At 41.5% G+C, this 16,644-nt stretch overlaps 2 protein-coding genes across 5 annotated transcripts in view; one reads left to right on the top strand and one right to left on the bottom strand.

Annotated features, from left to right (window-relative positions):
* PEX3 (peroxisomal biogenesis factor 3) overlaps positions 1 to 8,459 on the bottom strand; it is an 18,105-nt gene extending 9,646 nt beyond the window's left edge. Inside the window, exons 1-4 of one of the 2 annotated variants that reach the window (XM_052679550.1) lie at positions 8,324 to 8,434; positions 7,777 to 7,863; positions 3,040 to 3,171; positions 1,637 to 1,718 (exon numbers count right to left, since the gene is read on the bottom strand). In XM_052679550.1, the coding sequence (XP_052535510.1) occupies positions 1,637 to 1,718; positions 3,040 to 3,046 (89 nt within the window). In that variant the 5' untranslated portion in view covers positions 3,047 to 3,171; positions 7,777 to 7,863; positions 8,324 to 8,434. Of the gene's footprint in view, positions 1 to 1,636; positions 1,719 to 3,039; positions 3,172 to 7,776; positions 7,864 to 8,323 lie in introns of both variants that reach the window. The other variant, XM_052679540.1, reaches the window with a different exon arrangement.
* ADAT2 (adenosine deaminase tRNA specific 2) lies at positions 8,458 to 16,644 on the top strand. Of its 3 annotated transcripts, none has more exons than XM_052679588.1 (6): positions 8,459 to 8,590; positions 8,685 to 8,771; positions 13,789 to 13,939; positions 14,875 to 14,981; positions 16,310 to 16,382; positions 16,497 to 16,644. In XM_052679588.1, the coding sequence occupies exons 1-6, from the start codon at positions 8,546 to 8,548 to the stop codon at positions 16,535 to 16,537; spliced, it is 504 nt and encodes a 167-aa protein (XP_052535548.1). In that variant the 5' UTR covers positions 8,459 to 8,545; the 3' UTR covers positions 16,538 to 16,644. The 3 variants fall into 3 exon arrangements, with proteins under 3 accessions (XP_052535557.1, XP_052535548.1, XP_052535539.1); XM_052679579.1 differs by having other exon boundaries at positions 8,685 to 8,789; XM_052679597.1 differs by lacking the exon at positions 16,310 to 16,382 and having other exon boundaries at positions 8,458 to 8,590; positions 8,685 to 8,789.

Raw genomic sequence — 16,644 nt, 5'->3', positions numbered from 1 at the left:
GGATTTTAAGTTAAAGGATTTCTCACAGATGATGAAAGAAAAAGACCGTTTATTTACAGATGCTAAAGATGAATATTTCTGGATCTACTCTTGCATAGGCAACAAGAGTGACACTGGAAGGGTCCAGAGCCATGTGATTAATCTTCCAAAATCAAAGTGGAAAGAAAACAAATCTATACCTTTGCGTACAGCACCTGAATGCAAAGCTTCTTGAAAGGCTGTCTTTAAAGCCTGCTCTGCAGCCTCATTTCATGATCTGTCCCTCCCAGCCCCTTCTCTACCCTTCAAAAAGTTCAAGCATCTATTTAGAACTTCCTCCGCGTAAGTCAAAAACGGAACCACAAACTCTATTGTAAAATACATTCCAAATTAGAGTATCCAAGGATATTCATGGTCTCAGCTGCATGTAGCCAATATTTTAAACATACACACACACACACGTTTGTTTGTTCTCAGAAATACATAACAGAAGTTATGCAGAAGTCCCATCACCATTTCTGCTGGGATTATTGGAATTCAGAAGTCTGCTTCTGTATCCATAAACTGCTCCAAATACTTCAACAAATTGGTGACACTGGCTACATTCTGATCAAAGAACGCATGCTACAGAGAACAAACAAGGCCACTACTTGTTTTGGACATGGAATAAGAGACTATAGTCCAGAAGACAAATCTGGTCATCCACAACATCCCTTATTCATTCAGGTTAATTTTCATTAAGTAGAACTATGGGAAGTACATTAAATATTCCATACAAACTAACTTTTTCCAGTTACTTCTCATTTGGGTTCACTATCACTCAACTACAGTACCCAGGTTCTCACATCACATATTTCAAAGCCATTATTTAAGCATAATTCCCATTCCAAGTATCACATTCTGTCAGGTTCTTGGGAGAGTATTTGACTGGAAAAAAAGTCAATGATGGGATTGCCAATTTATTAAATGCTGGACAGTTGAAGTTACAGCTATATAAATAAGTTAGCAGGAGCTAAACAGGAAAGGTAACCTTGGGGGAGTCAGAAATCCTATATTAACAGCCTACAGTAACACTTTTACTCCTTCCTCAATGCCAAGCAGCTTTTAAGGCATGCTACTACACACTTTATTTAATATGCCACTTGTTCTTACAGTTCTAATGAAAACAAAGGTGTTTTCTGACATGGAGACATTTGTCTTAAAGCATGACATGCCTCTTTAACTTCTGATAACTCACTTCCATTTGTAACATCATTTCAGATACCTTCTACTACCAATCATATCTGATCTCTATAAGATTACATAAACATTTTCCCAACTAAAAACAACATAGTTAAGATAGTCTATTTAAGACAAAGTACTTATAGGATCTAATCTTCCCTTAAATAGAGCATTTTAACAAAAATCATGGCTCTCACTGAAACATCTGAAAGTGATAACTATCTCCTGTAAAGTTTGGAGAATGCTATACCTACCTATCAAACTACATCTAACATGACAAAATATTTATATAGTGATTTCAAAATGCCTTAAGACTAGTTATTCAACAGGATGCAGAATAGAAATCCTGCACACTCTCTACATTATAAATACATCATTTGAGAAAAAAAAAAAGATATCAAAACAAGTTATCTTCAACACAATGAAGTAATCTTACCTATTTTTAAGAAGAGATGTGAGACTCTCAGAATTTAACTGATGCATTAAGGCATCCCTCAATGTAGGGAGCATTGACAGCACTGTAATTGAAAGAAAAAAAACAAAAATGTAAACCAAAATTATTTTTCAACATACAAAAAGCACCATTAATCCATACCCCACACTTACTCGACAGCTGCTATACTGTATTGGTCCTGTTTACTCTACATACAAAGCTGGGAGGACAAGCAACCTAGGAACTCCTGCAATTGTCCTGCACACCTCCTTCCAGCTTGGGTAGAATGCTGCCCTTACATGGCTACATGGCTATTCCTGACTCTGCCTGCAGAGATATGCTCACATCCTGCAGTATCTGTGTATACGCACCTTCAACTCCCCAGAAGAGTAATCAGTGGATTTTCATCCACACTGTTGTATTTCCCCAAGTAGGAAGAACAAATCTGAGTGTTTTCTGCTTGTTTTTGTTTCCTCCACCCCCCACAGTAAGAGAACAAAGGAAAGGTACATTTTAAATCAAAGGAAAGCTGGTGGAAGAAAATGCCTGATTTCCAAAACATCCAAGTTCTAGTCTACCACTTTACAATGGGAACAAGAAGTGGTAAACAAAAGCACTCGCAGAACATGATCAACGCCACAAAACATGAAAAACTCTTGGCAAAAATGCATGCTGCCGTACAGAACATACTTTGTATAATTAATGGCAAATAAAGGCTTAGTCCTTGCAGTAGTCAATACCAGCAGTCAATACCAAATGGAAAAAGATAATAAAGAAACACAAATTGCTCCAGAGTAAACAAAGTGCACAGAAACCATTTGCAGTCACTTCATAAACCGCTACAAAGTTCAAGAGGAAAAGAAAGCACTGCCCAATTCGTGTTGCAGAAATAGTTTTGTAAGGTTTGTGTTCAGACTCACGTCCTCCCAAATGCAGAGATAAATGCTAGAATAAAATCACTACCACTTTTGATACCTTTCAGTTGTTCAAGTGTAGGGAATTAACTGTAGGGAATAGAATATATTTGCAAATCACAATTACCCTCTGAGATCTCTGTGTGGTTTACTAGCCATGTGCTACAATGAATAAAGGAATTAATCCTGCAGTAAATTCTGGGTGCTGCTTCACACATCCACGTGACATGGAGTTGAGGGCAACACAAAAAAGGGTCTTGAACTGATAAATCACGCATTACATAATAGATGAGTACACACAAACCAAGGATTACAATGACCCCTTGAAATCTCTTCAATCCTCTGTTCCTCCAATTTAGTCAGAAGTCATAAGATGATTATAATTTACACACTACTACTTAGTTAAGACTTTGAATTCGCCTTCCTTTCTTACTGTTATAAATCCCCAAATAATTCCACTTCTCAGGAACATAAACTATTTTCTTATCTTACCTGTCATATTGCATGTCCTCTGATTACTCTCAAAATGATACTGCCTTCGTGCTTGGGCGATGTATTCAGCTGCCTCTCGTTCCTGGATTTCTCTGATTTTCTTCTGCCCATATTTCCCCAGCAAATAGACCCCTACAGAGAGATTTTCAGATTACAAACTGCTTTTAAAATGTGAGCACAGCCCCTTTCAGCTCCTTTCATTGGCTTAAAACCGTAAGGGTATGAAATGATTTGAGAGAAGATATGTGGGTCTCAAGTATTTTAATAGTAATTAGCAAACAACAGCACTACTCCAATTTTGAATTCAGGTCCATTTTTTGGTCATTAAAACATCTCAGTATATTCTACAAAACTACCATCACTATTTCAAAAGGTTTGTCAACTTTGTGCCCTAATATTTATGGTCACAAAAAGAAAAGAAAAGAAAAGAAAAAAGTTATTCAATTCATATTGGCAGCACGTTTCCCAATCTGCAATTGCAAACCCGACCAGTTTGGAACAATCTTGATCACTTCCATTTTTTTTTATCTTATGAGCCTTTTAGGAAACAAGTGAAAGTCGAGCTCTCCTGCTTCAACCTTCTGGCAGACTCAGCCAGCACTTGTCACGAATCACCCCATCAGATGCAAACTTCAATGCTACAGCTTCCTCAATGTAAAGTGCAGTTTTACCACTGTAAACTCTTCACCAAAATGAGACTTCATAAATAACAATAATTTTGCTTCTAAACACAATCAATTCCTGTCAAGAATATGTATTTAGAACACAAACTTCAGGGTGCTGATTTTCACAGCCTACTGCAACAGCAGCAATTGATTTGTTTATTCTAAACAAATAGTTTTTGAACACAAGATTCTTCCAACCATATTTAATTCCGCCACATATGTTGCATTCAGACAGAACCATATGTCCAAAAGACAAGCTTTGGTTCATTCCCCCTCCTCCCCAAATAAGCCATTTAACTCCAGGTTTTGTGACAGAAATATCACCCACGTTTAAAAAAAGGCTCTTCCCGCACGTGGCATGGCAGGCACCAGACAGTAAGAAGGAAACAACAAGAACCATGCGCAGGCCCCTTAGTAATAAGCAGGAGCAACACCTTTGTAAGTAAGATGGAGGGCACCAATTGCCTAACAGTTGGGCACTCTGCAGTAAACTGCCACCTGTCTCACGAGGGTCCAAAGTCATCCAGCTTTCAATGCAATTGAGTGAGGCAACACATTAGGAGTTCAATTTCCTCCCTCCTCCTCCGAACAAAGGTGCAACTTTGACCCACCACTAACTGATACTGTGCACTCCAGCTTTGCCTTTAAGAATGTGATGCATAAAAAGTTAGCTGAGGCAAAAACTGCATCATCCACAGAGCTTAAGCAGAAACAATGAACAAAAAAATGGTTTCGCATGTGAGCAATGCATGGATACCAACTGCTCTCCTAAATGCCTCAAGTTGTTTGCAGGACTTGATGCTGTGCTCAGGGAATTCCAGTCCTGCTCTTGCAGCTTTATGAAGACAAACACTTACACGAGTTACTGCTGCATGCACATTTCCTGATTGAGGGGTATTTCAAGGAGCTGCCTGCCTGGGAGTTGCATGTGTGCTCACGTTTTGCTTTAGAAATGCTGTATCTGTATAGATGCAGAGAAGAGCTGGGAGCAGGACCAGAGCAAGTCACATCCTAACAACTGCCATAAAGCCAACATCAGCTCAGGTAATTGTAAGAAATGAAATCGATGTTTTGAAGACTTCTGTTGTTAAGAACAAGCAAAGGAAACGTCAACTTTTTACAACAGCTAAAATATCTCCATTTTACTTCTCAGTAGGAGACAGGAGGTCAGCAGTAAGTGGCAGTGGCAGCATTTGCTCATATCTAATTAGCTAACAGTTGTACAGACAGATTTTCATACATTACCTTTCCCATGTGTCCCGTACAAAAGCAGGAATGAAGAAAATTCAGCAATAATGAGACTGCTCAAAGGATAATTTCTATGGAAACCATCTCCACCTTCAATAATGTGGTTCAGTATTTCTGAAGCCCACAGGTTCAGAGAAGCAGATTAGTGGTGCAAGGAAGGATTACAGCCACTGACACCGGTGCACTCAGGTATAGGAACATCAGCAAGGATCTTGAACTACATTTCCCATTGCTCTGTAACCGGTCTACAAAGTGAAACACACACATTGGCTGACCTACAACACATGCGACGTTTGGGTCTATAATATCTGTCTCCTGTGGAAGCAATTTATCAGAGAATTGAGAGAAACATGCTCCAGTTTATCACTGCTGTATAGTTTCTTCCCACCTAGACAGAAGTAATGGAAATAGCTTACAAAATCCACAGGCTCTTACACATTCATGACAGTGATTTCAGACCAGTTGGAGATTTCTCCCATCACACCTAAGTAATGACTTTCTCCCTAAGCTTTTTCCTTTTTCCCCTCCAGGCTGGATGTGGCTCTGGGCAGCCTGGTTTAGTGGTTGGCTACCCTGCACATAGCAGGGGGTTGAAACTCGATGATCATTTGTGGTCTTTTTCAACCCATGCCGTTCTATGATTCTTTCTTCACAAGTGCAACCAGTAACTAGGAGGCATCAAGTTTCAGGAAATCTCCTTACAAGTCTATGTGATCTTTACCCCGCTGTCATACTTCCCTCAAAAAATAATTTAAAAAAATACCTTCAAGAATTTCGTTATGTAGAAATGGTGCTGACATACACAAGTCTGCATTCTTCCAGAACATCAATAGCTGCATGCGTCGTGATTTGCTCTTACATACAAGTAAACCACACATCAGCTGACAAACAATCATTCTGTTACGCTTAAAAAGTACCTTCAAAATAGGAAAGCTCCAAAGCCTTACTCTGTTGGCACCACAAACTCCTATCAGAACTCACCAAATGCCTTTGCTCTCACTCGCAAACCAACACAACCATCCCAGGTAAGAAGACAGACTTCTGAACCAAAACGCTCTTCCTGCAAGCTGAAGGTTGCAACAGATGAAATTGAGTAACAATTAATTCACTGTTGAAATCAGAACTGCACATTTCAAACACATCCTGCACTTGCTCTTCTACAACACTGAGATAATGACAACAGTGAAGCATTTTGTAATATCCAACGCAATCTGCACTGAATGCTGAGCATTGAGATAAGAGCCAGTTTAAATCCACTTGTCCAGTAAGAACAAATGGATACAAAATAACACTTCTCATGGGTTTGAACGTTGAACCCTACACTTTGCTTACTTCAAGAGATTTAAGTCTAGGACTAGAGGAAATGGCTTCAAGCTGTGCCAGGGGAGATTCAGGCTGGACGTTAGGAAATACTACTTTTCTGAAAGAGTATCAGACACTGCAATGGGCTGCGCAGGGAGGCGGTGGAGTCACCGACCCTGGAGGTGTTCAAGGAACGTTTGGATTTTGTGTTGAAGGACATGGTTTAGCGAGTACTATTGGTGATAGGTGGATGACTGGAGGATCTTGAAGGTCTTTTCCAACCTTGGTGATTCTGTGAAGTCAATTTACTTTATATTGCTAAAAGAACAGACCCTTGAAGAATGGGTTCCTATGTGGTGGTCTTTCCTAAGTTCAGGTGCTCTCAATAAAAGGGAAAAATCCACCTATTTCAGTTGCTTTTCTATCAATTTGAGCACTTATCTCGTGAGTTTTGCAAAAGATTTTTCTGCTTATGAGACAGAGCATAGGGATTCACAAAAATTGCATTAGGAATGTTACCCACCAATAACACACAAGGAATTTGTCTCAGTAAGCAGAGGCATGAGTACCAACTCATGGTTCTTCAGTAACTCACTGATAAAACATTGCACCAGTAATAATGCAGGGACTCTTCTGTACTGTCTAATGAATAATTAAATATAGCACTCTGCTCATGAGCCAAAGACTTAAAATCCTTAGGCTTTTGTGATGCTCTGTTTTCCCTTGTAACTTCTGCCTTCCCAGCAAGTGCAACTACAGCTCTTAAGAAAAACACACCAGAAATTACAGTCTCTGACATTACATCAGCAGATAAGCTGATTTTTCAGAAGCACAACAACTTTGTTTTTTTGTCTTTTTTTTTTTTCCTTAGGTCTGGCAGCACTTTAAATGACTTTGATTTTGTCCCTGATTTTTAGTTAGTTAGTTGCTTTTTTTTAAAATATACTTCATCCAGTCAACAGCATTTCAGTGAAAGTGGTGCTACATGAACAGTACCAACCGTCAGGAAAAAGCTGCAAGTTTGGTGATGCCAGGATGGTTTTCAGGCTGGCAAAGGGCCACTTACAGGTAATGAACTCAGGATTTCAGGGTGGCAGGACTACTGAGAGCCATCAGCTCTACCGTACCTGCTTTCCCAGTCAGACATCAATCCACACTTCCAGCTGAGGCTGGAGAACCCATGCTTTCTCTATTCCCATTTGTCTGCCTGCCACTCTCACAAGGACAGTGGGAGGTGAGGGGGAACAGCTGGCAGATTACAGTTTGGCACGTTAAAGTAAGCCTTGTTAATTTAGCATGGTGGGCTGCTAGCGTGGAGGCTCAAACAGGTAAACATAACCTTCTTTTGTGCTTGTGAAGGCAGAAAGCCTGCAGGGAAGGGGCAAAGCGGTTTGACCGTGAACACCAGCTAACCGAATATCATGCACCCATCAGAACCCTTAGGAAAAATACAGAAGGAATCCGTGCTGGAAGGGTGTAGAGGCCACAAGTATATCCACTGCACCCCCCCAGAAGGCCTCACCTGAATCAAAAGCAACAAAGAGAGAGACACCAAATGCACTGCAGAAACCTTACAGCCTTCAGAACACTGAACTGCTCAAACAAGTTCCTGTGGGCACAAACAAATCAAAGGCTCCTTAGCAACTCTGCGATCTTTAATTCTGTGCCATTTGCATAAAATACATGCAGATCTGACGACTGAGCGTGCAAAGACTTGGCCGCATCGTTTGAGAAACACCTCACCTCCGCAGAGAAAACACAGCGTGGCGTTTTATCGCCAGAGAGAGACAGGTCCGAGGCGTTCCTTTAAATCTAATCCCACTCGAACTAATCTCGTAATAACTCCAAAGAGGAGCCTACCAGACCGTGCCCCCGTGGCTTAGACGGAGCTCTGAGGGAAGAAGAACGGCTCCGACAGCCGCTCTCACAACCCCTCCTCCACCGCTACCCCGCGAGCTGGGGCCCGGGCCGGCCGGGCGGCACTCGGGGAGCGGAGGGTCCCCGAGAACGGAGGGCCGCGGCTCCCCCCGCAGCCACGGAGCCCCTTCGGCCGCGCCGCGGGCACTCACCGCCGAGGAAGGTGCCGAGGACGAGGCATTTCTTCTTGTGCCGCTTGAGGAAACTCCAGAGCGACCGGAGCATCCTGCGCGCCCGACACGGCCGCCCCTCGCCTCCCTGCGTCGGCGGAAGGGGCGGTGGCAGCGGCCCCCGGCGGAGCCCTCGGCGGCCCCGCCCGCGGTGCCTCCCCGCGCGGCCCCCCGGAAACAGCGCCCGCGCTCTGTCGGGCCGCCATGGAGGAGGACGAGGCAGCGTGGATGGAGCGGGCCTTCCTCATGGTCAGCACGGCGGGAAGCCGGGACGGCCGCGCGGCGGGGCTGGGCCGTCCCGCGTCCTCGCACTAACGCTGCCCCGCGCCGTGTCCGTCCGCAGGCTCAGGAGGCGCTGGAAGCCGGGGAGGTGCCCGTCGGCTGCCTGCTGGTGTACGACGGCGCGGCGATCGGGAAGGGCAGGAACGAGGTGAACGAGACCAAGAACGTGAGTGAGTGAGTGAGTGAGTGAGTGAGTGAGTGAGTGAGTGAGGCGGGGCGCCGCGGTCTGCGCGCTCGGCGGGGGTCGGGGAGCGAAGGCGGGGAGCGGCTGACGGCACCGCGGTTCTGCCATGGGTCGCTTTTCAGACGGGACGTGAGCGGGCCTGGGCAGCTTGGCGGGCGCTTGGGGAGACGGACGGCTGCCGGGCCTTCCGGTTCCTACTGACAGGATCATAGGATCGCTTGGTCCTCGTCCAGCTAAGCACCTCCGCACTAACAGAGAGAATCCGTAAATGAATAAAAGTCTCAGCTTGGAAGGTGAGGGAGAAGACAAGGACTAGGGAAAGTGGATAACTAACAAAACCCCACGTCTCATTTACAGAAATCATTTCTTTGGCAAAGTGATTACCTCTAAAAATGTGCCTTTGAACTTCAGACCTGATGCTTGCAATTTTAGCCCTAATCTTAGGTCTTATACATGCTAAGAGGCCCATTAAAATCAACAGGGATCTTGGAAGATATGTGTAAGTGTATCTGAGTGCAGGATCTGGCTGTAATTCGTAGTTGATGCATCTAATCTCAGGTGTAATAAAAAGTGAAAATGAATCTTTTGAGTTGGTTAAGCCTCACCTGGAGTACTGTGTCCATGTGTGGGGTCCTCAGTACAGGACTTTAAAAGTCATCCGGTCCAACTCCTCTGCAACGAACAGGGACACCACAGCTATATTGGGTTGCCCAGGGTCTGATCCAGCCTGGCCTTGAATGTCCCCAGAGACAGGGCATCCATCACCTCTTTGGGCAGCCTCTTCAAGTGCCTCACCACCCACACTGTAAAAGACTTTTTCCTTGTATCCAACTTAAATCTACTCTCTTTAAGCTTGAAACAGTGTTCTTTGATTTACGCAGCTTGGATGTATTTAAAGTCATACCTTCTTTGGGGTTTTGTTTTCCCTTCTTTTCCCCAAGCCTCTCAAAAGACTGTCTGTGTGTTTGCATTCATTCTTATTCTTCTCCTGTACATCCATTCCAGCTTTGATCATGAATTTGGTTAACCAGAATATGTTTTATTCCAGATGGACTTTCTATTAAGTCTCGATTGATAGCAGCAGTATTTCCCACTCTTCCTGGAAAAAAATTTGTCCATTTTGTCTGGAGCTGCCTTTGTCTTTAATACTGTTTTGCTATACTTTGTGTTCTTTTTCTCCCTACTGCTGTCCCTAAAACCATCCGCTTCTTGAGTGATACTCTGACCCTGTTTATTTTTATCACATCTCTCATCACATGTTGGTAGCTTGTGTAGCTTACATTATATAGGTATTTCTCCAACTAATGCCCATGTCCCAACTGGAAAAAAAAAAAAAAAAAAAGAAAGAAAGAAAAATGATCCTTGAGCATCATTGCTGATAGGTTTTCTCAGAGCAGGTATTTATCTTTCCAGTGTAATTTCTCTTCTTTGCTTACTATTGTATTCATTTCAGTCTGCAGTCCTTCCCTACAATTCTTTCCTTCTTAGGAATCAAATCACCACGAGGCTTTATGTCAAATAAATTCCCTGTTTTCTCCTTGTGTAAGTCCTTCCTCTGTTCTAAGGGACTGCAGTTAGGTGCAAGCAGTGTCTTCTTTACATCTTCTTTTATCCTGTTCCTAATCTGCTCATCTTGTCCAAAAAATGTAGTTGCTAAAAGCTTTCAGATTTTTTCAGTCTGTCTCTTGTTACTCTGCATACTCTGTTTCTGCCCAGTGTGTCCATTGCAAAACACACAAACATCTGAGATGCTGCTTCTTACTCTGTGTGAGTAATTTTCAGAATTCCTGATCATAATATTCTTCTGGAAAGTGTTGATACTGGATGATGTTTTTATGTGTTTTTATTATTTTATTTATTTAGGAGCATGGCTGTGGCATCACCATTTCAAAATTATTAGATGTGTCATTACTTGCATTCATTGGGCAATAGTGCAACAAACGTCTGTGTAAGACACTAGTTTTCAACAGCCTGGCAATAAGTTCACATGCTGGTGCCAGCACTGTGTTCCCTCTGGCTTCTCCCATGTTTGCTTGCTTATTCACAGTCTTGCCTCAGACCAACCTTACAATTTCTTCTTTTTAATCTGTATGACCCTTCCCAACCTGAACTATTTTTTTAGCATCTTTATTTTCATTTGTGATGCAATCATATGCTTCCCACTAAAGTGTTCTTTCCTTTATGTCATTTGTTGATACTTGCAGACTCCTCATCTTTGTTATCTCCTGTTGGGTCATTGTAGCACGTGTCTTTGCTCACGGCATCTTGCACATACAGTATGTGATAATTGGAATTGAAACACTGCTTACGTTCTTAAACTACTAATGAAGCAGCAAGACAAGACAGAACTTTGAACACTGGCCTCCTTTGCTCTCACTTGTTAGTTCTTGTCAGAGTTCTAGAAGGTAAGCTTTTCAGGGTGCTGATGGTATCTTTATTTGTCTGTAAAAACATTTGGCTTTGCTTGGGGTACTCTTTTAATATCTCAAGGCTTTTTACCTGGTGACATCAGCTTAAAATAGTTCCTCCTTGAAATACCATCTGCCACTCTCTGATAGTTTTCCCGTTTCTACATTTAATTGCTTTTGTTATCTTGACTTCACAACAACAAAATTAAAAACTGAGTTGGCGAATCAAAATGAAAGTTGTCTTTTTTCACATGTTACTTTACACAGAGCGTGTTGTTAAAATACTATCTAGGCATAGCTCAATTTAAAACCTAAAGACAGATCTATAAGGTCAGGATTTTTTTCTCCAATATCTTGTCTTTAAGAATGACCGTTATAAGAGGCTTTCAGGAAGAAACACGAGAATTGAGAAAAGACAAGGGGAACCCTTTCCCTTGCATGTCCTTTCCTCTTCTGGAAGTGAACAGCTTTGGGAGCAACTTCCAGAGCCCAAGACTGTGTCTGGATCATTGCTGCTGATGGCTGTGTGTGCACATATCCGCCACAAATCTGTCTAAACATTTTTTGAACTCTTTTATGTTGTTGGCTTCCATAGCATCCTGTTGCAATGAGTGCCACAATTTAATTACTTGCTTGGTGAAAGAGTACTTCCTTCTGTTTGCTTGAAATTTGCTGCCTGCTAATTTCATTGGGTGCCCACTTGTGATGAGAAATAGTAAATCAAAATTTACTGTTTGTTTTTTCCATATTTTTCATGATTTTTTAGAAGTAGTTTTCTTTACTTGGAAAAAAATAATGGCTGTGTCTGATGAGTTAACATGATCTAGTCAGTGTCTGTACAGACACTGTGCTTTAACTTGCCTACGTTTGCAGCTAGGGTTGCTGAGGAGTTGAAAAGCCAATGTGGCATTGATGTATTGTCCTGATCTTAGGGGGACAAAATTAGAATAGCCTCAGCTTACACTCGTGTGTTGCAGTGGCTGTAGTTCAGAGAGATCAGTGTGCAAGAGGGCTTTGTGTTTGATGTCTTCGTAAGGTGTGTGCATGAAGACTTCAGCTGATGCACTCTCTTTGTTCAGCAAGGGAACCTTCATGGCAGCATTTCACTGGTAGCTCTGAAGGAGTCATGTCTACATATTGATTCAGATCCATGTTTTTATTCTGAGTAGATTCGTTACGATGGCAGTCCAGATCACAAATGCACTCGTGGAATCAGTTCCTTGTCTGCTTACCAGGCTTTGGATTGTGTCTCAGAGGTGGCAAACTCTTCCTTTCACGTGAAGATGCACTGCTGGAGCATACCTAATGCACTCCAGCTGCTGATGGACATACTCCATACAACTAAACTGGAACTAATCCAGCATGAACTCCCCTGCATTGATGTCAAGTCTTACTCTGCAGATACACTCCTGTTTCACTGCACTATTTGCTAGTGTGGGCACAGGCAGTATAAATCTCTGTAGGAGTTTTAAAACATTTTAAAACAACATTAAACTTACCACAGTTCGATAGATGCGTGAGTGCCATATAGTTTACAGCATCTTACAGTTATCCCCACTGATCTTCACAAGGCTGAAACATCAATGTAAATTCGTGTATTGACAGGAGGTTATTTAAGATCACACAAAGACTTATTTAGCAGAGGTAGAAGTATACTTTGGATTGCTGAAGTCTTAGTCTAATTCATGGGTCAAAAACCTCCATTTTCCAAAGGAGATTAAAAAGGAGAATGCTGACAACCTTAATTCAAATAAGTACCAGGCTCTGTAACTGAAGAGTCCTTTTGTATCTAGTGCTTTGTGATATTTTTTCTGTGAGATTTGACTGGCAAAGTACACTGCTGCCTATTACATGAGAATCTGACTGTACATGCATATACTATTGAACGGCATTAAACCTCATACAGACTGAAAATACTCCGTGTACATTGTAGGCCAAGCAATTCCAGAAATACACAGAAGTTAATGTGTATTTAGAATACATTCATTCTGTGCAGACAGAGGAAAATCCTCAGAGATGGAAAGGTACCAGGTAGGAGCAGTTTCTTACTATTGCCAGAGAAATTCACCTGGCAGGCATTCTTGGTCTTTGGGAGCAAGCTGTGGGCTATGTGAATTGTTGTAGTGGGCTTTGGATCTCCCTTTAACTGCAAGGTAGAGTTTTCATGTCTCATCTTTCGCTATGCTGGCGTGACCAAAAAACAGGTTGAAGAAAAAAACTGGTTTGAGCTTGTGGATCTTGTGTGTGCTGGGTTGAAGATTTCTCCTACAGCTGGGACTGCACGGAATTGAAAATATTTTCTCATGAAATTTCTTTTGCAGTTTGAACAAGCAGAGTGGTGTGCTTGAATTAGACTTCTCAAGAAATTATTATCTTAAATATTTCATAGAAGTGAAATTAATTGCACTATTGATAAATTAGATTATAAGATTAGATTGACCATTGTATCTTTGACTTGAGTGAAGATTGATTTTATGACTTTCTATTCTATTTCCATTGCATCTGAACAAGTGAGATGGTGGAAGCTGTGTATCTATCCAAAGTTAAAGAAAATGTTTCTTTTTATCTCCTAGGCTACTCGACATGCAGAAATGGTGGCAATTGATGAGGTCCTTGAGTGGTGCCAGCAACACAAGAAAGATCACGAGGAAGTGTTTTCTCACTCGGTATTGTATGTAACTGTAGAGCCTTGCATCATGTGTGCGGCTGCCTTGCGCTTGATGAGTATCCTTTCATGATATTCATGCTGGGAAACCATAAGTAAAAGTGATAGTGATTTCGTAGTAAGCCCACAGAGAAGAGTTTGATAGTGTCAGGCAAAGCCAACAGAGGTACCTTACTGTATGAAAGTCTGTATCATCCTCCTTTTAGTGTATGGTAAATAACAACAGTTTCAAGAGTGAAAGAGAAATGGTGCAACGATCACAACAATTTATCTTAAGAATCACAGAATCACAGAATGGCCTGGGTTGGAATGGACCTCAAGGATCATGAATCTCCAATTCCCCCGCCACGTGCAGGGCCCCCAGCCTCTATATCTAATACTAGACCAAGCTGCCAGGCCCCATCCAACTTGGCCTTGAACACCTCCAGGGGACAGGCATCCACAACCTCTCTGGGCAGCCTGTTCCAGCACCTCACTACTCTTGCAGTAAAGAACTTCTCCCTGACATCCAACCTAAATCTTCCTCCTTCAACTTAAAACCATTTCCCCTTGTCCTACAGCTGTCAACCCTTTCAAAGAGTTGACTCCCCTCCTGTTATAGGCTCCCTCTAGGTACTGAAAGGCTGCAATGAGGTCACCCCACAGCCTTGTCTTCTCCAGGTGAACAAGCCCAGCTCCCTCAGCCTGTCAAGGATATAAAAATACACTTTAGTACCTAACGTAGGATGATCTCAGTTCAGTGTTGAGTTTTGAACAGTGTTACATGGCTTTATATGTTTTGGGATTCATGCTTATCTTCTGAGAAACACTGAATGTACAATTTCAGCAATGCATCTTAGATTATTCAGAAGTTAATTTTGGTTTTAGGAGGGAGGAATTACAGTGCAAACTAATTTAGTTCGAAAAGTACAAGTACATTTTAGTAAAATTTAATGAGAATCAGGCTACTTTACGTCCTGCCTGCATTTCACTTCATACCTTAACGCGTTCACATAAATTCCACGAGTTGTATATGGCTGTCGAAATGAGCGATTTGGAGGTTGTGGCTCAGTTTTGAGCATTTCCTCTGATGATATCGCAGACACGGGAGAACCATTTGAAGTAAGCTATAAAATGTTTTCCTTTGTTTTCAGCTAATATAGTGTGCCTGGCCTGGTTAGTATGCTTTGAGAATGTTATGGATCAGTTTAAGGGGACCCAGGTGGAAGATGAGCAGATGTCAAGTATACTTGACCTAACAAGAAAACAAAAAATTAAGTCCTTAGAGAAAACTGAGGGAAAGCCTGATAACAGTCATAAATTATTTAAAAGGATCTATCAGAGAGGAAAGGAAAGAATTATACTCATGGTACAAGGTAAGGAATAAGTATATCTAAAATATGTGCGTTACTTAGAACAATAACAGTATTCTACAGAGGGAGAGAAGGAAAAAATTGTTTTAAGTGCAGACTGTACAAACACACAACAGAGATCGACTAACAGCAATGTAGTAGGCTATTGTTTTTTAGCTCAGCCACTGGAAGTGAGTGTATGACGTGTTTGTGTTCTCAGTCCATACATAAATAAGGTGAAATGCATTACCTTAGATCTACTTCATATCGTTCAAATCTCTAAACAAACACGGACTACAAAAGTAGCAGAAGAGATTTAATTTAGGCATGAGGAAGCTTTTCTGAAAAAGAAGGTTACTAAATCACTGGAACAGTGTATGGAGAGAAACAGGCACCTTGCTCATTTAAGAAAGGTTGGGCAAGTGTTGAACAAAGGTACAATATACATAATTGTAGATGGTTTATGGCATTATATACCTAAATGCCTATGCATGCATATGCATGTGTAGAGATTAACTATAGCCTTACATTTATTAAGTTATAAACAATTGTAGATTATCCTGTGTTATACCTGAGTATTGACAAGAGTTTTTTTCACACTTTATGATTTAGTGAATGTAAAAAATAATAAAATTCAGCATTGTAAATAAACACTAAGGGCTTAAGGCTCAGAAAGGATTTCAATCAGTGGACAAGTACTCTTTGGCAGTCTACTATTAACGTCTTAAGCATCCTTCTGTCAGACTATCCATCTGAATTAATTTGTAGAGTCCAAACTGCAAGTTGTTCATTTGTTGACAATGGCACGTGATATTTAATTTTTCTATATGTTCAGAGGAAAAAAAGGAGAACATTCTTGTAACTTTTAAGTTACTAGGGAAATTATGAACTCTACTGAGCCTCAACATCGTGTTTTTAAAATGTATTAGGAACCTGGAAAGGAAATTCTGTGACCTTCAAGCAGTTAAAGGTATACGTTAAACTAGCAGAGCAGACAGTACAGTACAGTGTAGACAGCACAATTATTCTTTACTTAAGACACTATTGTGAAACACGGCCTGTGTAATTCTCAGATTCTCACCATTGTAATTTGAACAGTGCATTGGTGGTTATCGTGCCAAAGACGCAGTGGAGATGTTGAAAGCTTTCTACAGACAAGAAAATCCCAATGGTAGGTTTCACGTTAGCGGATCTGTTTTGATCCCACAATGTAACTTCAGACAATGCTGGCACTCGTGTTTTGTAATTCACTTCTGATGCTTTTTTCCCTGTTTCTTTTTTGTAGCACCGAAATCAAAAGTACGGAAAAAGGACAATCGGAAGTAGTCCTGCGGTGACAGGAGTTGGAGGTGCACCAAAACGCGATACGTGAAGTTTTCTTCGGTGTGTTTCTTTCTCAGAATGTACAGTCAAATAAAACTGTATTAAATGTG

Source organism: Tympanuchus pallidicinctus, unplaced genomic scaffold (assembly GCF_026119805.1).
Source record: "Tympanuchus pallidicinctus isolate F22 unplaced genomic scaffold, pur_lepc_1.0 scaffold1, whole genome shotgun sequence".
NCBI lineage: Eukaryota > Metazoa > Chordata > Aves > Galliformes > Phasianidae > Tympanuchus > Tympanuchus pallidicinctus.
The sequence above is the reverse complement of the archived record's forward strand: the minus strand, read 5'-3'. Positions and strand labels throughout refer to the sequence as shown.